At 31.3% G+C, this 25,655-nt stretch overlaps 2 protein-coding genes and 1 pseudogene across 2 annotated transcripts; 2 read left to right on the top strand and 1 right to left on the bottom strand.

Annotated features, from left to right (window-relative positions):
• The first annotated feature begins 2,700 nt into the window (after positions 1–2,700).
• LOC109338518 (probable transcription factor GLK1) lies at positions 2,701–8,811 on the top strand. Its single transcript, XM_019575779.1, has 6 exons — positions 2,701–3,171; positions 3,737–3,877; positions 4,728–5,060; positions 6,254–6,310; positions 6,472–6,591; positions 8,389–8,811. The coding sequence occupies exons 1-6, from the start codon at positions 2,701–2,703 to the stop codon at positions 8,536–8,538; spliced, it is 1,272 nt and encodes a 423-aa protein (XP_019431324.1). The 3' UTR covers positions 8,539–8,811.
• A 5,328-nt stretch (positions 8,812–14,139) lies between these two features.
• Positions 14,140–18,943, bottom strand: LOC109338519 (annotated as a pseudogene).
• Positions 18,944–24,660: 5,717 nt separating this feature from the next.
• LOC109338520 (uncharacterized mitochondrial protein AtMg00810-like) lies at positions 24,661–25,595 on the top strand (the record flags this gene model as incomplete). Its single annotated transcript, XM_019575781.1, has 1 exon — positions 24,661–25,595. A coding segment is annotated over exon 1 (935 nt), but the record flags the coding sequence as incomplete, so codon positions are not given.
• Between the last annotated feature and the right edge of the window lie 60 nt (positions 25,596–25,655).

The following is a 25,655-nucleotide window of genomic DNA, read 5'->3' as shown; positions in this document are numbered from 1 at the left end:
ATTTGGTCATGCCTCTTATTACTCCCACTCTTCTATACCACCTCTAATTTTTCAATGTCAAATGGAGTGTCTAGCCTTTCATTTTCCAGAAGTAAGTAGAATATATATTTCATGTCCTAAATATTGTCTCAAATTCTGTCCTTTCCAAAATAATGAAGCAAAGTAATAATAATAATAATAATGAAATAAATATTTAATTTTTTTAATTACTTTAATATGTTCGAATAAGAAAAGTAGTGGTGGTTGTGGGTGAAATAATAATGCACCCGGATATCCTTAAACTCAATCAGCCCATAAGTCACAAGCTCAACACACGTTACTTTCCTGACCCACTGCACTGGCCCAATGAATAAGTTCTGTGATTTTGAGTCCTACATCCAACTATGATTAAAATGCACACCACCTAATATGAAGATTAATTTTTTTTTAATACATTGAATGCAACATTTTCGAATATAATATTTTCATTTTGGGTTCAAGGCATGTTATCTATTTTCACTAATAATTATAAGCAGGACACGTTATTTTTATTTTGATTTAAATTTTTGTACGGGATACAATAAACACAAAAAATAATATTGATTTCATTATTTTCACTATAAAGCTTTGATATTTGAAAAAGTAACCTGCAACTATTAATAATCAATAACAAGTGATAACACATGAAGTTAGAATTTTTATGACAACATATAAATTCGGTATAAGTAGGGATTAATATCCTTCTCAATATTCAACTCAACATAAGTAGGGAGTGATATCCTCTTCAAATTGAACTCTGCAATGCTTAAATATAAGGGTAATTTGACAATTTTGTAATATTTTAAATAAAATCTAGTCCGTTAAAAAATTATGTGTCATATATAAGTATCTACAATTAATATTAGATTCTCCAATACTTAGCTATTCTGTAAGTAAGTAGTCATTCTCTTTCAGAATTAGGATTCTCTCCCCAAATAAAAAATATAAAATTATATTACACTCTTATCATTTAAATATAATGATACAAAAATTATATCCTTCAATACAAATAAATACAAAAACAAAAATAACAAATAAACTCTCAAGTACCGGATATATGGTTCTTTTCTCTCCATCATTATTTTATCCAATTCATGCTAAGTAAAACGACAAACAAAAATTAATTAAACTAAAATAGAATCTTGCACCATCCAGTGGCACTAACAGGTGCAATAGGTATTGCTAATAAGTTTGAGAACCATAAATTGGTGACAACAACTTGTGTTTTCAGATAAGTATGAGATTATCGTGAAAACAAGATATATATACACATTATCTGTGAAGTGGGGAAAATTCAGCGGTCAATTTCTCCACCAACATCAACATGGAATGCATATATCCCTTTCATTTTCCACTGTACTGTAACAAAAGAGTGACATAAATAGCTTGTAGGGTCACCACTAATCTTTTTTTCATGTTCTGAAGTATCACTCATATATTTATATCTTTTTGATTATCCTAAAAATTTAATAATATCTTATACTATTAGACAAATATCTTATTGATGTCTTGACTGCTTGCAAAAAATGCAAATATATCTATGGTTGTGATGTCTTTAGAATTCTAAATACTAGAAGGATTTAATATGTATATAGTAATAAGTGTTTTTATACTGTTAACAAATTATTCATCATTTATATCTTAATTATTATTAACTCTCAAATAAAAAATAATCCAAATCAATGACAAATGTGAATATAAAAAACTTTACAATGTGTAGATTTTAAATTAAGAGTACAATGTTATAAACATAATTACTACTGCTGAATGCAATTTACAAAATTAATTGTAAAATGTAAGTCAAGAAGCCTTCTCACGTCATCAACCAATATACATTAGCTGGTGTGACTTTTAATATCACTATTAATGTGGGTCAAACATTTTTAAAATGTAACAATTAGAGTAGTAATGTAAAAAACTTTAAAAGTTACACTTAAGGTTTTCCTAGCGATTTCCAAAGGATATTAGTTTAAGAAACATTAAATAAAAAGTTTGAAAAGAGAACCTAAACCCATCATTTTAATTTCCAACACTTAAAAATTTAGAATCACTTCCCTATTTCAGCGTTTGGGATAAAATTCTAATTAAGTTACCAAAGTTCCAAGAACACATTTGAATTTTCCAAGTAAACCACTTACAGGACAAAAATACCATCTACATGACAGTATGATACCAATATGCTAATTTAATACGCACAAATGCTGACCATGAAAACAATTTTTTATTATGATCCAAACTTGTGGTTGAGATTCATTCATCAAAACTCCTTCTCTTAAACATAAGTTATTGTATGGTTAGGGACCAACGACTCTGGACACATCTATATTATTGATTATATAAATGTATAAATTTAATTGAATAATGTATAATTAATAGTTTAAATGTATTTGAGAGCATCCTAATCCATACAATTATTTCTCTCAACTTCAACATAAGCCAAGATTACCATTTTCAAATCCCATTAATTAATAAGTTCAACTGTTCTCCCTATTTCCCTTTTGGTGCAATTCAAATTCCCTTATTTATATATATATATATATTCTTTCACACCAGCTTTCTGCTTTTTCATGCATGCGAATACTGATTATTATACACTTTTATAACTGAGATTTTACATTTTCTCTATTCATTCTAAGCAAGGTAATAGTTTGTACTTATAGAAGGAAAAGAAATCTAGGATTGATGCTTGCAGTGTCACCTTCAAGAAACACAAGGGATGAAAACCAAGGAGGGATGGAAAGTTTCACAATTGATGTTGATGATTTTGGTGACCTTTCTGAAGTGAACTTATTGGAAAGTATCAACTTCGATGATATCTTCGATGGCTTCGACATTGATGAAGATATCTTGCCGAGTCTTGAGATGGACCTTGATATGTTCACTGAGTTCTCTGAGAACACTCACTCATCTGTTTCAGTGGCAAATGATAAATCTAACGATTATGGGAATATAGTTACTACTAAGAAGAAAGGAGATGAAGATAAAGGTGCTTCTTCAGAGTCAGGTACAAATTCTGGGTCAAGTAGTCACGAAGGAGAGATAGTTAACGAAAGAGATGAACCCAAGGTGTTGAATCCATCGCTTAAGGAAGGTGAGAAAGGAAGAAAATCATCATCTCAATCAAAGAATCCTCATGGGAAGAAAAAAGTGAAGGTCAGTGTCTTCTAGTACCTTCTTTTTCTTCTTCTTATAATTAAATTTGATACTCAAATGAAACATCCTGGGTTTTTAATTGTCGTCTATAATTGCAGCCACAATATTATTATGGTAGAAGTTTCTGTAACCACTCTTTGCAATTGTGCATTTTTTCCAATTACAAGGAACACAGTGTAGCCACAATTTAAAATCCTTTAAGGTATATCTTGTGTCTATACAAAATATATCTAGACCTTGGAATATGTTGTCTGCTAAAAACAAATGTTTAATTAATTTTTTCCATTTTTCATTTTTCTGTGGGTAGATGATAGTTCATACATAATTAGGTTTGAGTAAAGTTAATGTGCAGCTAAGGTAGCCCTCAAGGTTCTGTCTCTATCTGAATTATCATCATAGGTCTTGCCAAAGTTCCTTAATTATGTCAAAAGGACTCACGGGTGGCATATTTTAAGAGAGAGAGAGAAAACAGTGTTGGAAAATTGAAATTGTTCATTAGATACTGCAAATTTCTGATTTAATTTTGAGCAATTGGCTGATTTATTTTGTTGGGTTGTGTGTGAAGGTGGATTGGACCCCAGAATTACACAGAAGATTTGTGCAAGCAGTGGAGCAGCTAGGAGTGGATAAGGCAGTGCCTTCAAGGATTTTAGAAATTATGGGAATTGATTGCCTCACACGCCATAACATTGCAAGCCACCTCCAAGTACATCCTTCATCAACTTCTTACCTTTCTATTTATTTTCAATCATCTATTTACAAATTTATAACATCAAGAATCCTATACATTGAAATACAATTTTAGTCAGGTTCTCTCGTATCAATTCATGGTTCTTTTGTGAACTGATTTTCTTTAAAGAATTAACCATATTTTTACCTAAAATTTAAGTAAAAGAAAAGAAGAAGAATTGATGATGTTCAGTCAATTACATGAATGAATTACAGTAAACAAGAAAGAAATTTGTCCTTGGATATTTCTCTAGTTGATTCAAACTTACAAGAAGCTACTAAAAATGATTATGCAAAGAGTTATAAAAACCCTATTGAATATACTGCAAACTAACTGCTAACTAACGCATACCAACATTTGATAGGACATGCCACTTACTAAGTTCTCAGACCCGTACTAAAAAAACCACTTATCATGTCAAACAAGACATCAGATTATCCTTATTTAACTACTTGTTTTAGTTCTTAATCACCTTGATTCTTTTCCTTCCTTTTTTTCTTATAGAAATTAGAAACTTCATGTAACTTCAATTTGTATATTATGTTATGTATGTTATGCATGTTATGGACAAAGTAATCTCTAGGTGAAATCTCATTAACACTATAACATCTTTTTAAACTTCGTTCTAGGATAATTGAGACTACCCCATTAAGATTCTGATTTTATGAGACTCTCCATAATAACTACAATGATATCACAACTGTGCTTCATCCATCACAAATTTTCACAATAATCAATAACATTATAATTTTTGGAGTCTACACAAAGATCTTTATTTTATGTTCCTCTTTTCAATTTTAACTGAGTCCTGGAGTTTTGAATGCAGAAATATAGATCACATAGGAAGCATATGCTAGCACGTGAAGCTGAAGCAGCAAGCTGGAGTCATAGGAAGCAATTGTATGGTTCAATAGGTGCAGGTGGTGGAGTCAAGGGAGAGGTGAACCTTATGGTAGCACCACCAATTATGGGTTTTCCTCCAATGACACCAACGCACCATTTTAGACCCTTACATGTATGGGGGCATCCCAAGATGGATGTGTACAATGTGTGGCCTAACCATCTTCCTCAATCACCATCACCATCACAATCACCATGGTTATTGCCCAGAGCTCCACCTCCTAACCCTTCATATTTGCACCAGCCTCAGCACCAACAGGTAATTCTTGATTCACTGAATCTATGATATCTAACTGTAATTAATCTGATTAGACTAAAAAGTAATTTTATTTAAATATTTATCATTCATTTGAATTACTTTCTCTGAAAAATCAGTTATGATTAAACATAAATAGTGACAATGTACCAAAACTCATATTATTGTGTATATTTTTCACTCTTTATAATAACCTTTTGATAATTTTAAGTGAATTAAGGATGATATAAAAATATTAAATTAGGTAGTAATTATATGTAGTGTATAGTTATGAGCTTGTAGCTTATTCATGAAGCTTGTAGTTATTTACTTAACCTATTAAGCTATAGGGTATTGTGAAACTACCTTTGTAACTATTTGAAGTTTGAAAAAATGACTGAAAAGTAATAATATAATTTTTTAATTAGAGATAACTAATGCAATTATTCTTAACGCTACTTCAAATAATTTTTTGAAAACTACATTTCAAACTCTACGACGTCTTTTTAAAATATACAAATTTTCTTCAATTTTTGTTTATAATAAGTTGTTGATGGATTGATAAAATTATAAACTACCTAAAAGTCACAAACTTGGGTTTCTGAATAGTGCCCTAGTACATAGTATTCACTTTGTTCATTTATAAGTGTCACCCTAACTTATTTTACATAAAGCAAAGAAATCTTTTATTTTTTATAGTTAAATTGGTATTGTTTTTCATATACAATTCTCAATTCTTTTTTTTACACTGATTTGTTATCTCTTTATAATAATAACAATGGAATAATCAATGAAAGTCTTTAATTTTGAAATTGATATTTAAAATTTTAAATAGAAACAGAAGTTTCTCCAAAAATCAACAGTTATTGGAAGGGATGAAATATGTTTAATTTGTACATGAAAATTGTAAAACTTTTCATTATAATGAGTTTTCTGTGCTCATAAAGATATTGTGAATTTCAAAGAAAGCAAATTAGCATAGAAGATGGTGGTGTTAATTATTTTTTAGATTAATATGACTAAAACATTGTTTATCGACTACTAGTAATATATTCTATGTCTCGTGGACTAGTGGTATTCTTATCCTTGTCAAAAACAATTTGATTGGAGTAAGAGAGTGACTATAATGATTTGGCACTTCAAACTTCCCAAAACAACCAATCCTATAATTCCTACTTATTTCTTTGTCTAAGTAGGCATATTCCTTTTTCATACAGGCTCCAAACGCACTAACCCCAGGAGCATTGTGTTTTCCACAACCTGTGACAACAACGGTAACTCTTCCAAACTCTTTTGGAGCCACACATGTTGTCTTCTCCTTTTATATTTGGATGCTTCTATAAAATATTACTGTATAGAATATCATAATATTTAGTCACAAGCTCATGCATAATTTTGGCTCACTCACTATTGAGGAAAATATAATAACATGCAGAAATTTGGCTCTCCAATTGTCCCTGGTATTCCACCACGCCATGCAATGTACAAAGTAGACCCTGGCTTTGGTGTCTCGGCTAGGCAACCTGGCCCTCCTCACTTCTTTGATGTTCATCCGGTAAACTTTCTTCACTCTTTATATGCAATATATGATCCATCGTTTATTTATATTTAAAATAATTAATAACTAAATATTAATAATGGATAATATAGTAACAGTGTAAAAAACTTTTATTTTAGGTGGATACATCTTTTCTCTATTAATAAATGTGTGTATGGTTATAAATTTACAATTATAGTCATTATTTGGTTGCAATTAGGTGTGTAAAAATTTAGTTCAGTTCAATTTTTGGTGTATTTTAGTGACCGAACCGATCAAAAACATTTGGTTCGGTTCTACTCAATTAACCGCCAATTTAACCATAAGAATCAAACCGAACCGAACCATTCAACCGAACCACTCTTGAATGGTTCGGTTCGGTTCCACGGTTTTTCCAATTTCCATTTACTTTTTTATAAAAAATCTTGCATCAATTGAAAATTCAAAATGTATTATAAGAGATATTGTTTATCCATAAAAGGATAAACATTACTACTATTATTATAAAAAAAATATGAATCATATATAACACTACAATTCATAGTAACATATATATCATTTAGTAAAATATATAATAGTTACATTTATAACCTTACATTTCATAATTAGTAACACATGTAACAATACATGTATTATAATATATGTTAATTTCAAACTCAATATCACATTAGTGTTGAAAAATATGTTTCAAATCATAAGACATTATGAAACAATTTAGTAACTAATAACATATCTAATATTAACTTAATAACAATTTAGTAACATATATAACACTACGATTCACACAAAAATTGATAATTTAAGCTAGAAAATTGGTGGAAGAATTTAAACAATAATAAAACATTATTCCCTAATCCCTAGTATATATTTCTTTAATACGTGGTTCGGTTCGGTTTCATCGGTTCCTAAATTTCTAAAACCATAAACCGAACTGAAGATAAACGATTCCTTAAAAAAATAACCGAACTGAACTGCGAAACCGAACTGAACCACATTTTGCAGTTTGGTTCTATCGATTACGCGGTTTAATCTGGAACCGCTTACCCTTAGTTGGAATGACTCTTCTAACAATTATATTATGGGTATATTTTGAGTTACCGATTTCAATTTAAAACTCTTTCACTCGTGTATTTAGAAGGAAAAATTGTAGTATGAGTCTGACATAAAAAATTATACAAATTTGAACAAAAGTTAACAGTGATGTTTGGTATATATTCTTAATGAAAGTCCTCTAGTAAAAAACGAATTCAAAACCTTTGAATTTGTTGGCACGGATTCAATCTAGATTTGTGATAGTTGAGCCACTCTTTCTTCTCTCTCATCAATTTCTTTCTCCCTCTCTTTATCAAACACAGTCTGTACGAAAGCGTCTTTGTTCGTTTGTGTCTATAAATACAAAGATTTAGCTGTTGGAGTCACGTCGTTTTTCTAGTGGCAAGTCAATTCCAAGTTTCATTTTGTTATTTACAATTAAACATAAAAAGTTTATAATTATTTGCTCTGCTAAAGAAATGCATATATATATATATAATATACTAATGGGTTCACTTCAACTTAACCATCACAAAGTTGTATAACTTATCCAAATTAGTTCCTTACTAAAAGGGTAAATAAATATTATTAATATATAACATAACACATGCATTTTAAATTACAGTCCATAACCACAGCTAAAACCATGATTAGGATAGTGATCGTGAACAGGATTGTAACATTATACTGCCACAATCACAATTTAAAACCATGCATATGCATATGTTATGAAGAGCATGATATTAATATTATTACTTGTGTTTTTGGTGTGTTGTTGAACAGTCAAAGGAGAGTTTAGATGCCACAATTGGTGATGTTTTATCAAAACCATGGCTTCCACTGCCTCTTGGACTTAAAGCTCCAGCGGTTGATAGTGTGATGGGTGAATTACAGAAACAAGGAATTCCAAAAATCCCACCCTCTTGTGCTTGAATGGTAACACGTTGTGAAGGCCACAAAACCCTAATTCATCGACTTCTCAATCTACATCCATTGTATGTGGTAAGCCAGAATGTGCTTGCTCGCCTCATAGTTTTCCTTCTTGCTTGTTTTAGCTGAAGAAGATGGGTAAATAAACTCTTAAGAACTTTCCTTGTTCATGTGCTGTATCGTGCACGAATAGTATCAACTTAAATATTTACCACTAGCCATTTTGTGCATGTGATTAATAAAGGTCTGGAGTTTTGTAGTAGTTGTGGATTATTATGAGATTATAGTTATAGTGTATTAATTACAGTTGGGATTGCTGTTGAGTTACCTTGTATTTAATGTAATTGTGGGGAATATATAACAAATGTAGTTGCAAATATATTATCTCACTTTTTAAAGTATGGAACTAATTTATATTGGAGTTTGTGGTTGTTTCTCTCAAGATATATTGCTTTCAGGAATCAATACCTCAAAATTGAAGATTCAATGAAGCTTTACACCACTAAATTAACGCTTTGAAATAATTTGAAACAAAGACTAATAATATAACAAGTGATGTAAGTTCATTTAGTTTGAAAACTATTTTATGATGCCTTTTATTTTCATTGAAAATAAAAAATATACACTTAAAACATGAAGTATACCCTAACAATAAAGTATTGAGTCACAGCTCACTAGAGACTGAGTACTAAATATTAGTACTAACCTGGCATTTGGTTATCCAAGCTTGTGATTCATTATCTATTTTTAAGATGCATGAAAACACAAAAATAAATATAATAAAATGAAATGTTAAATAGGATAGAGCATAGAGGCCTTATTCTTATCTGTTTTAGTTATTACATTTTACGAACTCAGATTAATTGTTTGCTAAAAAGAATTATTTATATTTTATTAAACGTGTTATTTTCTTTTGTTGATATCAAATATACATAAATGAAGAAACAATGTTTCAAACTTCCGACTTCACCTCCATCACCTGGATGAAGTGATTATACTCAGGGATGACAATAAACTGAGTCATTTCCAGGTTCATTTGAATTTTGATTCATTATTAGAATTTGAGATGTGTATAATTTGACTCATTATATTCATAAGGTAGTTCAGTTATATATATACAAAAATATTTTATAAGTATTATATAAAATAGTTATTTATATTAATATTTAAAAGATTGATTTCTCATTTATTTATATTAGTGTATCAACATATATTTTGTTCTTGTCCATCCACATTTTTATTTTATGCAATAAAATATTCAATATATATATATATATATATTTCACTTTTATAATTAGAATATTTTGTTTGTACTTGGTGCATTTTATATTAATTTTTTATTATATAGTTTTTTTGTTGAAATAAAAAATATCAAGGACAAATAGGAAATTATATATTATATTATATCATGGTGATAATTATACTATATTTTAATATATATATATATATATATATAATTTTTTGTTGTTGGAATAATAATAGGGTAGATTACATATACACTCATTATTTGAATCTTGCATACGTGTTTAGTAGAGAAGAAAAGATAATATAAATTAATTCAATAGAAAAATACCTTGGAAGAACATAATGATTGTTGTAACGATCTGAGGGAATTGAGTGGTTCAATAATTTTGATCGTGGACTAAACTTGAAAACAATTCTAATTTAGATAATGGATAAATAATGCATATATCAAATAACAATCATATAGCATGACACATGTGCATTTTATATGATGTATGAATGATGAATGTAGCCACCTAAGGACCCATATTCATATTCATCAATCATCATCATCAACCAGGACTTTGGTTAATATTAGTTACTAAATTGTCCTCACTTATTTCTTCAGTTAGATAAAAGATCATGCAAAAATAAAGTTACTAAATAGTTCTCACTTATTTCTTCAAGTGACAGATTGGTTCTTGAAATTTTTCTATTCTTTCTTTATAATAATATATTTTATGTGCATGTTTAAAACTATATGTGCATTCATATGATTAAGAATAAATACGTTATTTGTATGGTTTTAAAATACACATGATATCCATACATTCGCATTATTAATAACACATGTGTTACCTGTATTACGAATGCAAGTCCAATTTTATAAAATTGATTACATTTTTAGCAATAGAATAACTCAATTCCAATGACCAATATTAATTATATTCCTCACATAAAGTAAAAGATAACATTTTGAAAGAGACTCAGTTGAGAAAAAAAAGATACATGAGTCTAAAGAACAGTGTCAACCTCCATGATGTTATATTTTAGTCAACTTTTTCATATGTTGTTTAAAATGAAATTGAACACAATTCATTATAAAAAATATATACATGATGAACATTTTCTCAAATTCATATCATAATGAGTATTGTTTGAAATTAAGCAATAAAAAATAAATCTAAAATATATATAAACCAAATATAAAATAAATCAATTCATTATCACAATCAAATCAAATATATTATTATTAAGTCATATATACAGGTAGAAGAATAACATGATTGTAAAATAAAAATAACATTAGTAGGGTAGACTGCTAATTTTATTTTTTTAGACAAATGTAACTCATTTATCACAATAAAATTAATTCTCAAAGATGTTACTCATTTAGACAACTCTCTTTTAAGGCTTTTATCTCTTTGATTGGTGAAAAATGAAATAAAGTTATATCCATACATCTTGTTGGATCGATTCATGAATGATAAAGTAATGAAAAAATAAAATGAGTATAAAATAATACCTCGTTTGACGATGGAGGATATGAGTAAGGGTGGAAACAGGCCAGACCAGGCCAGACTTTGCCTTAAACAGGCCCAGCCTATATAGTATGTAGGAGCCTGAGCCTGGCCTGTTAGCCTGTTTAAAAAAAATTTCAAAGCCTAGGCCTGACCTGTTTAAAAGCCTGGCCTGTTAGCCTGTTAGCCTGTTTAAAAGCTTGTTTTACTATATCATCTTGAAATAGGTCATCATATCTACATTTAGATAGGTTAATATTCCTACTTTTAATTAGACTCTTCTAACCCTAACAATTAAATTATATTTTTTATATTAATATTACATATGTATAATAATATTACTTATATTAAAATTGTATAATATGAACATATTACATAATATAATTAAATAGGCCGGCCTGTTAGGCTTAATAGGCCTTTTGGATGGCCTACAGCCTGGCCTATTTAACTAAATAGGCTTTTCAAAAAGCCTGTGTCTGGTTTGTTTACGAAGAAAGCCTGGCCTGTTATAGGCATGGCCTGGCCTGGCCTGTTATAGGCCCCTGGTAGGCGGCCTGGCCTGTTTCCACCCTTAGATATGAGACATGTTTAATAAAGATTAACAAAATGTAGGAGAAGTAGTTTGTGAGTTTCAAAAGAAGAGAAAATTAAGAAGACAAATGAAATAAGAATAGAGAAAAAGATTAAGAAGAAAATTGAAATAAAATAAAAATACAAAGATGAAAGGTTAATGTGATGAAAATAGTCTCTTCTTTGCATAATTGTCACATATATTTATATTAAAATAGTAGAAGATGAATATAGTGTGCAAGAGTTCATTATAAAATGTGTGGATATTTTGGAGGGAAAAAAGTTAAGGAGAAATTAATATGTATCTATGATAAACAATAACATTTTTTTATTATATAATAATAGATTTCTCCCAATTTGAACCAGATTTGTATAATTATCTCAAGAAAGAAATCATTACGAACTATTTGGTGATTTTGTACTTATTCATAGGTTTGATATTCTTATTCTCTTAACATCATTACCACCTTTTTTTTTCTAACATCAAGAATGTCCTCTAGTCAACATAAAATATTAATCCCATGTCAGTTATGAGATCTATATAGTGGATTTTGTCTCTACTAAATGTATTGAACTTTTGATATTATGCTTAAGGAATGGAATCATCATTAAACTGCACCTAAACTTAATTATATTTATTGATTCAACATATCACCTTCACAAAAATCAATTTCATATATTTTTGAAAAATATTAAAAATCCAATTCATCCCTTCTGAACATGACGGAGATCCCACACCATATCTCAAACTTTGTCTTGATCCAATCAATTGTGAACAAATAATATAAAAATGTATCATTTTATTTTTAAAAAAAATTTATTTACTTATGTGTCAATTTTTAATGGGTAGAGACAGAGAATTGGAACAAACTTTGGGACAGGTGATCCTGTTCTTCTGAACAAGGGTTGGCAAGTTCTATCCAGCTTCTATTCATATTCGTTCGATGTGACTTGGTTCAATTCTCAAGCATTGATTTAAGAAATTGATATGGTTCAAATTTGAATGGAGGTAAGTGTTTGAACTAATAAAAGAAGATTGATTCAATTTGGTTCGACCTTTTGGCAATTCTTTAGAATACTAACGAACCAAACTAATCAAGTTCTTGATGGTTTGGGTTGACTATCACATATGAAACTTTTAACATTTGTAAATATTTTAATAAAAAACTCAGTAAATCAGGAAACAAATTGAGAAAAAATATATAATGGTTTTATTGTTTTTACTTCTATAATAAATTGTTTAATCGAACACGGTTATACCCTCTATTTTTATTTTTTTCACTTTAAAGAATAAGTAAATTTCATAATAAATCAGTGTTGAAGTTGGTGATCTTCTTTACCCTTAGGCAGATTTCAAAATTAGAATTAAAAACTCTAAAAATGAAAAAAAAAAACTATTCAACATTCGACATCCTACTTATACTTCTATAGTTCTATATGGAATATTCATATAACTTATTTATTTATTTATATATATATATATATATAAATAAATAAATAAAAGTATCATTACTAATTTGGGCAAAACTTATGGAAGTTCTTACAAACTTATTAGGCGAACAATACATAAATAAGGTGTTCACCCGACATAAAGATTCACATTAAGATATAATGACAATCGCAATCGATCATAAATTTTAAAGTAAATTATATTCACCCGATGAGTTTTAATGAAATTAAATAAATCATCTCTTCTTTTTTCATAGCTACACAAATCACATTTGATTTATATACATACGTTTCATTAATTACTTATTCAGAAAAGATAAATCTAATTTGTTTAAACAAAAAAGTGACAAGTGTAATTAAAATAAATAAAACAATATATTATGGAACAAGTCTAAATAATATAAAACTCAATACATCTTCATTATTTTTAATTAATTACAATAAAGTATAAGAGTAATTTAAACATTTTAAAATTATTGATGCAACTTGTAACAAACCAAAAATAATAAAAAGACATTAATTCTTATACTATTTGGACTTGTAACTATAATATATCATATTTTATTAGAATTAATTATACTGATCACTCTATCTTGTTTAAAAGATCACATTTATCTCTCTTGCATAAGTGACCGATATAATTATATATATAAGTTAGAGATGATTTAGTACAAAAAATAGAGATAGTTTATATAATTTCACTAAAATATATGTTGTTATAATTTACTCTAAATTTTCCTGAGACAGGTAAACCAAGGGAACCCCTAATAGCTGAATATGAGAATTTCATTCGTGCTAGCACGAGAAGATTGACATTAACCTCCACAATTCGGTTAAGTAAAGGCTATCAACACCAATAGTAAAAATAAATACTTGACCTTAATATATTAGCTTAAGTATTTTAACATTTAAACATGCACCTACTTTACACATTACATCTCTTTCTACAACTAAGTTCAAAACACTGAAACAGTAAGGGATGGAGATGCAGGAAACGGTGGAGTCATGATAAGTACTACTTGCAATGAGACATAAAGACTACCAAGAATTCCAAGCTAAACTTAACAGTAAGATTGCTGCAACTTGCAATGATATACAAGCACAATCTTCCACTTTTAATCATGTCAAAGATTTTCAATGCATAAAATTCTGGTTATGCCCGTCGTTTCCTATCATCTTCCTCGTCCTCATCAGAATCACCACTCTCACGAAACCGTGGATTTTTTTCCTGCCACGTCAGAGGAGGTATTTGATTGAGACAAAACTAAATGGCAAAATAGGAAACATGACAACTTTTAAAATAGTATGACGAACTAGCCATAATAGCCTCTCGCCTTCAATTGAAGAAACAAGTCCCATAAATTATGTGGTCCAATAGGTATGGAAATGCAAATTACCGGTCTAAACTCATGGTCAGAGTTCCTCCGAGATTCATGATCCGATGTTCTTTTTGAGGACTCTTGTGTGTGGTGGCGATCATCGTCCCTCTGTCTCTTCTTATGGTAATCTATCATGTCAAAGAGACAAAATTAATGTAGTTGGTAAACCTAAAGGCAAATTAGCAACACTCGCTAATCCTTCTCCCTAAAAAATAGAAAATGGTGGACAAAAGAAATTGTCTACAGATGGAAGTACCTCTACCATGACGATAGTTACCACCATGGCCATGGCCTCCACCATGTCTACCATCTGCAGGAGTAAAATTTCTACATAGTTTAATCTTCAAGCAATACAAATTCACAGAAAATGATAAAGAATGGTAACAAATTTTAGAATGCAAAAGAAAGTTAGATAGTCAAAAAATGAAATCAACAAAAAAAATGAGACTGGTTCACCAGGAGACTAACACATGTTGATACTCTGCTCTGTCATACAGTGTGTCTAATAATAAACTAAAGACAAGATTGAATTGAATGATGAGCTTAGAAATGCAGAAGAAACCATTACCATATAAGATCCGGAATAGTTATGACTAGGAAAGAAACTTGCAAAAATCCTTGCAAATATTTAAACGCACTTTATTTGAATAGCTGTTTCCAGGCCCAACTTAGTTATCCACTATGACATTAATTAAGGCTCATTTGGTAGTCAGGATAGGATAAGGACGTATATGATAAGAGACTTACAAAGGAGAAGGATATGATATCCAAGTGTGCTGCACACCAGATAACTTTGTAGTTAATATACCATATGCAAATGACAAATTACCCCGATATGAAAATAACATAATTTGTAATATATTTTTTGCTCAGTGACAATGGTGGGGATGAGGTATGGTGGGCTGGAGGCAGACTGGCAACGACATTGATGGGACAATGGTATGGCAGGAACAGTGGTGGGTTGGTGAGTGGTCGACAGTGGCTGTGATGGAGTGGTGGCAACAGGGGTGATGGGGGGGGGGGTGCAATGGAGGCAATTGTACGACAATAACGATGGTGATAGGATGATGGTGTGGCAGCAATACTGGTGGCTGGGGTGGAGATGGTGGCGAGGGCAAGAGAGGAAAACAATACACTATCATATTCTTCTCATTTTAAACTCAACATCCCCTATACCATAAAGAATATGTCGAGAGCGGGATAGGATAAGGCAGTGGGGTAAACCTATCTCGTGCAGGAGTGGGCAGGCTGATCTAATGATTAAAGAATGCACATAATTGGAGTCTGTCTCCGGTGCTTCATATTACTCAGAGATAGCCACAACGTCAGGCCAAGTAACAATGTACACATAGGTAGGGCTAGTGAGTCAATGATATTAGTCCATTATTTGATGTACTTTACAATTAGTCTTACCTATGATATCTTAGAAAGCAAGCAGGTTGACAGGTCACTACATGATTTGAAATCTAGGGGGGACATGAACCAAATTTATAGTGATTTCAAACAAGTCAAATGTTGAGCCGGAGACACTCTTAGCAATCGAGATCTGCATATAAAGATGTTTGAAGTCACTTACAGGATTTTGGAATAACTGGTGGAAAAGAGCCCAAAGAACCAGCACCATAATCTACAAGCTGCCTTTGTACTTCTAACTCTTTCTGAACCAACTTTCCGTAACCACCTCTACGAATGTGGAATTAAGGAAACTAAAAGGAGACAGTAGAATAACTTGTGCTCCATCAATCCAATCAACCAAAGAAAAGAAGAAAATAGATAAAAACTACTACATTGAATATTGTTGCATTGAAGTTTCTAGTGGAAGATCAACTCAAACTACAAGAGTGTTCATAATTTATTATTGAGTAAATTACACTGACACCCGCTGAGTTTTAGTGAAATTACACAGACTACCCCTCACTTTTTTACATCTACACAGACCTCCCCTAATTTTTATACTTTCACTGACCACCCCTACATAAGAAATAAGTGTAATATTTTAAACAAAAAATGTGATAAACACAATTAAGTTAAACAAAATATGATATATTGTGGAGACAAGTCCAAATAATATATGTGTCAATATTTCTTTATTATTTTTGGTTCGTTACACTATATTATAAGAGCGATTTAAACAATATTTCTTTAGAATTGTTTATGCATTTTGTAACAAAAAATAATAAAGATACATTGATTTGTATATTATTTAGACTTGTCTACACAATATATCATGTTTTGTTTAACTTAATTGCATTTATCATATTTTTTGTTTAAAAGATTACACTTATTTCTTATGCAGGGGTGATCAATGTAATGAAAGTATAAAAACTAGGGGAGGTTTGTGTAGGTGTAGAAAAGTGAGGGGTGGTTTGTGTAATTTCACTAAAACTCAGGGGGTGTCAGTGTAATTTACTATTTATTATTAATTGGAATATACTAAAACTTTAGCCGCAGTATTTTCATTTTGGAAATGTTGGAATATACATAGTCAAAGTCCATTGTAGAATATTAAGGATAAAGTTTAGTCAACATGATTAAAGAAAATATAATTGCTCACCAAGACAAAACTCAATTCTGTATGCTTATTGCATGCTAACAACTAATGAACCATATTGGTTATATTATATTGAACTTTCAAGAGTTGCCACAAGTAGTAGCTGTACTCTACTAAAAGAGTATTTTAACTGTTTCATATCAAAGAAAATCAAGCATATAATTCACACAAGGAAATTTTTTGCAGATAATTATCATAAACCATTAAAAGGATATCAGGATCATAATCAGTGCGATATTCATCACAGACCTGCACAAATTAACAAAACAAGTAAAAATACCCACAAGAAACAAGGGAAGGAACAACAACTGACCTGGCCCTCACTACGACCACGACCCCATTGTCTGCCTTCCTGGAATCCCCAATCAAAATCAACACAAATGGGCGGTCATCCAGTATTGTCCTGCTTATGTATTTGCAAGCATCCTCAGTATCCTCGTGCGAGTAATACTAGGTGGTAAGAAACACAAACATAGAATTACCAAACAGTGGTGAATAAATTTCACAATGCCTAATAAGCGAATACAACTAACATCCTTTTATTTAGGCTTACAAAAATTATTCTCTCAAAATTATTTTGGTAGAAATCTGAGAAGCTGAAAATTTTAGCTTATCCTAAAAGTTAAATTCCAAATTTTCCTTCATCTTAATGTTCGTAGTGAAAACCTAAACAAATAAGTACATAAATATCAGAAGTGCTCTTCCTTTTAATAAGAAAAAACATACAAATGGACCTTAAAAGTGTACATTCATTCCTATTAAAGCAACTGGAGATCTGGACTCCAGAACCCCCTCAATTATTCTTACCTGGAACCCTCAGTGCATGCATGGAATCATGGGATGATGATAATGAATAGCTTTTGCAATTGCTAACGAATCACCACAATTAAAAGTGTGTCTGTTTATGCCACTTTTTTCGATAAAAAATACTTATGTCATTCATCTGCTTGTTTGATTAGACTTTTATAACATTTTATCTAAAAAGGCTGAAAATCAGCTTCTAGGAAAAGCTGAATTCTTCAACTTGTCACAAAAATGCTTCTCTAAAAAACATATCTGGATAATCACCTTTTTTAACCCTAAACAAACAAGCCCTAAAACTAACAATTCATTCATATTCAAGCAACTGGAACCCTCAATTAAACTAACTACCTAGTACAGTTCATTGTTCTTAGAAATTAAAAAATAAAACTAGATTATTACCAATTTACCATACATATGATTGTTGAAATTGAAATTTGAGACTTACAAAACAAAACAGAAACCACAAGGTGTTTTAGTATTCTTATCCAAACCCATAATGGTCTTCTTAATTTCTCCAGCTCGCGAAAACAACTCATAAACTTGTTCATCTGTTGTGTAAAACGACATGTTCCCAACATAAACGGTTGTCGATGTCAGAAGCGCGTGCTCGAATTCTTCTTGGTTTCCGGGGAACCTTCTACTCTATATGCTGAAAGCTTAGATAGATCCTACATCCATAAATAATAAATAAAATTAAAATTAAAAAACATAGTTGTTGTAGAATCAGATTACATGTGTTAATGTACCTTGAATAACGAAGCCACGTGTTTGTTTGTGACTCTGTAAATCAACTGAGACATTGTTACGAAAGTGGTTCGAATATTTGGGGGTGGAAGACTTTGAAGCTCACTCTCACAAGTCACGATTTACGACTTTAGGGCTTAGAGACCCAACTAGATCGGGACGCGGGCGGGTTGATTTGACCGGATATATAATGAAAGATTAAAGAAAACAATTCTGAGGGAAAAATGTATCCACCCACTGAGTTTTTTACAAAGTCACGTAATCCATCATTCATTTTTTCAATTATCATCTTATCTAGAGTAAAAATAATACAAAATAGCATGTATTATATATAAATTTTTACTTATATATTAGACTCAACAATTGTGGGCTTTGTTTAAATTTGTATATTATTTTGTTATATGACAAATTTTAAGGACGTATTTTACCAACTTTAAAATCTATTTTGAATATTTAAAACTTCACGTTGAAATTCAATTGGCTTTCACTATTTGTTTAAATGAGTTAAGTATAGGTTGCAGCAGATCTTACATCTTGAAAAATATTTAAGAGGGGTAAAAATATAAGATTAATTGAGTAACAAAAAATATAGATAATTGTTTAAAATTTTCAAAATAACATTTCAATTCTAAATAATAGTAGTTAACAATTAAAAATGTTAAATAAACATATACATTAATTTAAAGTGTCGCTCTTCGTTAAAGACTTCGACTCATCAATGATTAAATTAAGGATAAAATTTCCAAATATTTATTTTATAATATAAATCACCATGTTGTCTACAAGAAATTCATCTTATATTTTACTACATAGTTTTGTTTTAATTTGTTGTCTTCGTTGCTGAAAATGATCTTCCTCTAGTAGCTAAACCACAATAGTTAAGATTAGATAATAACTTGATTAAACAAATAATATATATTTACTTAAGTAATTCACTTCTTACTCGCATTGAAATTCATATGGTAGAATTTTTGCACAAAAAATACATATGTTTTCAATGTTGAATGTTTTATAAAAATCCATAGAATCTTAAGACTTTTGCTGCAAATTTGACAAAGATAATATTTATTCTATAATTTATTTTATAAGCATAAAATCATTATGAAATTAAACAAAGTAATAATAATATAAGCAATATCTAGATATATAAAAACTTTATCCATTATATATAATTTTAGAATAATTATACAATTTGCAGTTTAAAAAAGTATAAAAAACATTTTAAAAAATTTGAAGTAAAAAGTTCAGGGGGGCAGTTGCCCCCACCTGTCTCCAAGAAGATTCGTCCCTGAGTATAGGGAGATTTTGCTTTAAAAATATGTCATATATCTTAAATATAAGATATAAAGTCTGGCCAAAGCTTCTTACGATCCCAAATTCATGAGTACTTGTTTCAACCTGATTTTAAATATTGGGTTTAGATTGTGTTTGGTATATAGGTGATATCCTCCTCCATCCCAACCTTAACCTTTTTTATATACTAAATGTGAAGCTACATAATTATCGTATACATATATATATAACAAATGTACAATACTAAAGGACAAAAAGATCCATTTAAATGATAAGGGGATATGTTTCAGATCGAGGTTGATATGATTTTAAGAATACCTGAAACTAGATGAGGTGGGATTGTAATATTTTTCAGTCCCATTACATATGGGATCGAATTCGAGTTCGGGTTGAGTAAGCAAAAACTCAACCCATGTCCACCTTGTTGCCATTAATACTTATGTTTTTTAGATATTAGTATAATTAGTACCGAAAAAAGTGGCTAAAATAGATAATAGGATATATTTCCTAATGGGTCAAGTAAGATCATTATTGATGAAAACATTGTTCATACTAAATGTATGTTTAATACAATTATATTAACAAATTATTATTATTTTGACAATCATTTTCTAAACAAATTCTTGTTATCTTTTAATTTTTGGATGAGTTTATCTTTTAATAGTCAATATACTCATGCCCATGAAATGCAAAACTCACCTCACATAAATCTATGTCTTTCCAACAAAACAATATCAACCATAACTCAAAGACAAGGAACTCACCAAACTGTCATGCCTCAAAGACAAGGAACTCACCAAGCTCTTCATATAATCAACACAATCACAAAATTAACATCACCAAACCAACAACATACATGTTATAGGTGTTATTATTAGCACGATTTGCATATTTAACATGTGCTCTTATATTATTAATCAATAGTTAGTTAGACTCATAAGTTAGTTAGTTAGTTTCCCTTTATAGCTTGTGCTCTCTTTAGTTTGGTAGTTAGGCTTTCTATTCTAGTATAAATTCTAGGCTTCAGGATAGTTTTTATTCAATCAATTGTAACACAATTAAACTAATCATTGATCAACATCATTCAATAACAATTCTTCTCGAGATTATTCATTGAAGATTGATTTCTTCTTCTTCTTCTTGTTATACTTGGATTGATAATCCACTGTTGGAACAATTCTTCTTCTTTTCTTTGATGGTATCAGAGCTCTTTTAGAGAGCTATGTTACATTCAACAAATGTCTGCCATGGATTCAAGCTCCATTCTACCTAACCCTGTCCAGATTTCCTCTGACCCTTCTCAAGATCCATACTACATTCACCCTTAAGAAAATCCTACCACCCCCCTTGTATCACCATTGCTGAATGATGACAACTACCACTAGTGGACAAGATCTATGGAGATGAGCCTCATATCAAAACAGAAATGGGAATTCGTGGATGGATCAATCAGAATGCCAAGCAAGACAGATCCTTCATACAAGGAATGGGCAAGGGCCAATAATTTGGTCTCCTCATGGATCATCAGATCAGTTTCACCATCTATAGCCCATAGCATCCTTTGGATAGACAAAGCCTATGAAGCATGAGAGGATCTCAATGAAAGATTTTCCCAAGGTAACCTCTTTAAGATAGTAGAATTACAAGATACTGTAGGAAGTATTAATCAAGGTGATTTAAGTGTTTCAAAGTACTTCACCCAAACTAAGATCTTATGGGATGAGTTGGATACATTTAGAACAGAGCCAAGATGCACTTGTGAGGCCCTCTATGACATCAAAAAGCATAGGGAAGAAGATAAAATCATTAGGTTTCTCAAAGGACTTAATGAGGCATATAGTGGAGTTAAATCTCAAATTATGCTCATGGATCCCCTTCCTTCAATGAGAAAGGTTTTCTCACTTGTTGTTCAACAAGAAACACAGATGTATGGACATGGCTCAGATGCAAAAGCAATGACCATCTCTGGTAATGCAAGAAGAGGAGGATACTCAGGAAGATCATACACAACAAAACAAAAACTCTAATAACACCCTAGGAAGAGGAAATTCTGGTGGATATGGGAGGGGGTCTTGGAACAAGACACAAACTCCACCAAAATATTGTACATATTGTAAGAAAAATGGGCACACCACAGAGACTTGCTACAAATTGCATGGTTACCCTACAAATTTCCCTCTCAGTAAAGGAGAACAAGTGAACTGTGCTCAATCTGCAGGCCTGAATGAACCTGAGAAAAAGGATATGCAAGAAACAGACCAAGAAGATGAGAAAGTCTTTGGACTGAGTAAGCAACAATGTCAAGGTCGTGTAAGTATGTTGCAACAAACACAAAGTGTAGAAAACAATGACAGTGAACACTCCAACATTCTTTCAGTCACTTCAACACTACCAGACATGAACAATATAGGTAATTTTCATTTTGGTCAAACACTATCCTCTTGGATATTAGATAGTGGTGCAACAGACCATATTAATTCCAAACTCTCAAATTTTGGAACATATAATAGAATAAAGCCAATTAAGGTCAAGCTACCCAATGGCAATGAGGTAATATCACAAATCTCAGGCACTATCTTTTTGCTTCCCAATCTAATTCTGTATAATGATCTGTACCTACCTAATTTCTCATATAATCTATTGTCAATATCAAGACTTACTTCTGATTTACCATACATATTATCCTTCAATTCTAATTGTTGCCTTATCCAGGAGGAGAAGTCTTTGAAGAGGATTGGTATAGCTAAAGCTTCAAATGGTTTATACATGCTTAACTCTGCAATTACACAACACCATGTGAATTCTTTTAATACTTGTCAATCTAGTTTTTCCAGTTCTAGCTTATGGCATTTTAGATTAGGATATATTTCTCACAACTGTATGGATACTATTAGAACAAAGTTTTCTTTCATTACTACAAATAAAGATCAACTTTGTGAGATTTGTCACTTAGCCAACAAAAGAGACTTTCATTCCCTATAAGTAGTAGCCAATCTTTGCATTGTTTTGATTTAATCCACACTGATATATAGGGACCTTTCCCTATTCCATCCTTACATGGTCATAAGTACTTCTTGACTATAGTTGATGACCATTCTAGGTTCACATGGGTTTATCTCATGCAGAGTAAGGCAGAAACCCAATCCACTTTACAAAACTTCATCAATATGATAGAAACACAATTTTTTGTCAAAAACCAAAACAATACAAAGTGATAATGGAACTGAGTTCTCTATGAAATCTTTCTATGCCATAAAAGGAATCATTCACCAAACCTCCTGCATTTATACCCCTAAAAAAATGGAGTTGTTGAGAGGAAACATCAACATTTGTTGAATATAGCTAGAGCTCTTCTGGTCCAGAGCAACCTATCCAAAATATTCTGGTCTTATGCTATTAAGCATGCCACTCACCTCATTAATCTGCTACCCACTCCTATCTTCAAGCAACAGACCCCTCATGAGGTCTTATATAAGAAATTACATGATCTACAACACTTAATAACTTTTGGCTCCTTATGCTATGCAAGCACTCAGAAATACTCTAGAACCAAGTTTGATCCTAGAGCTACTAGCTGCATTTTCTTAGGATATAAACCAGGTGTCAAAGGATATATATTTATGAACCTCTCCACTAAAGCTTTAGAAGTGACAAGGAATGTAGTCTTCTATGAAACCATATTCCCTTACTCACCTTTAGGCAATTCCCCCAACCATCAACATTTACCTGAACCTTCTCATACTAATACCTTTTATGAAGATATTCTACCAACAACCACACAAAACTTTGCTGACCAGGTTATAGAAACTGCAATACCTCCACAGTCCCCTGAGCCTCATTCCTCCATCTAAGATCAACCTATCCTTCCTATAAGAAGAAGCAACAAAATTACAAAACCACCTGCATATTTGAAAGACTACCACTATGCCTTACTTAATAACACCACCCTATCCTCTAAATCCAGATACCCTATTTCCTCATATCTATCCTATGACAACCTATCCAAACCTTACTTGCATAAAATTCTTTCTGTCTCTTATGAAACTGAGCCAAAAACATATCTACAAGCCATCAAAATTCCTCATTGGCAGCAAGCCATACAGAAAGAACTACAAGCTCTACAAGAAAACCATACTTGGATCATAACTGATTTACCTATAGATAAGAAACCTATTGGGTGCAAATGGGTCTTCAAAATTAAGTACAAAGCTAATGGATCAATAGAAAGATATAAAGCTAGATTAGTGGCCAAAGGGTATACCCAAACTGAAGGCATAGACTACATTGATACATTCTCACGAGTTGCCAAAATAAGTACTGTAAGGCTTCTTCTAGCTTTAGCTTCTATCCATAAATGGCCCTTGAATCAGCTTGATATCAATAACGCTTTTCTCCATGGAGACCTTAAGGAAATTGTCTATATGATCCTCCCTCCTGGCCTTACTTCCTCTGCACAAAACCATGTCTGCAAACTTGAGAAATCCCTCTATGGACTCAAACAAGCAAGCAGACAATGGTTTGCAAAACTGTCCCAATTTCTTCTTAAAAATGACTACAATAAGGCTAAGGGAGATCATTCACTCTTTACCAAATGACTTCCCCAACCTCTATCACTGTTATCCTTATCTATGTGGATGATATCATCCTCACTGGAAACAATGCCAATGAGATTACCATGCTCAAGGCTCTTCGGGATAAAACCTTCAAAAGTAAGGACCTAGGCACTCTCAAAATTTTCCTAGGCTTTGAGATTGCATTAAACAACACAGGAATCTCTATGAATCAGAGAAAGTATGCCCTTGAGATCCTTTTTGATGTAGGAATGTTAGGCTGCAAACCCTCCAGAACACCTATGACTAGTGGCACCCACCTTTTTCAGGATTCTAGTGCCCCTTATTCTGATCCTTCCTCTTATAGAAGATTAATAGGAAGACTTATCTACTTAACAAACACTAGACCTGACTTATGTTTCTCTGTTCAAGAATTGGCACAATTTATGGCCAAACCTACCACTACTCATCACACAACAACCTTAAAAGTTCTTCGATATATTAAAGGAACTCCAGCTATAGGCTTATTCTTTTCTAATACTTCCATTGTTCAATTGAAAGCTTATAGTGATAGTGATTGGGCAGCCTGCCCTGACACTAGAAGATCCATCACTGGTTATTGCATTTATCTTGGTACCTCTCCCATATGTTGGAAATCCAAGAAACAGAAAACCATATCTAGAAGCTCATATGAAGCAGAATATAGGGCCATGGCTATTACCACTTGTGAATTAACTTGGCTTACTTACTTACTTGAAGACTTACAATATCCTTTTTCTACACCTGCTATTATGTTTTGTGATAATCAATCTGCCATTTATCTTGCCACTAACCCTATTATCCATGAAAGAAACAAGCACATAGAGCTTGATTGTCACACGGTTAGGGAAAAATGCACTCAAGGGAAGATCAAACTCCTTCCAGTTTCTACACATTTCCAACTCGCAGATGCTCTCACTAAGCCTCTAGGAGCCAAGTATTACTCAACCATTCAAACCAAGTTGGGCCTCATCAATATCTATGCCCCAGCTTGTGG

Source organism: Lupinus angustifolius, unplaced genomic scaffold (assembly GCF_001865875.1).
Source record: "Lupinus angustifolius cultivar Tanjil unplaced genomic scaffold, LupAngTanjil_v1.0 Scaffold_28_26, whole genome shotgun sequence".
Classification (NCBI taxonomy): domain Eukaryota; kingdom Viridiplantae; phylum Streptophyta; class Magnoliopsida; order Fabales; family Fabaceae; genus Lupinus; species Lupinus angustifolius.
Note: the sequence above shows the minus strand (reverse complement) of the source record. Positions and strands in the feature narration are given on the sequence as shown.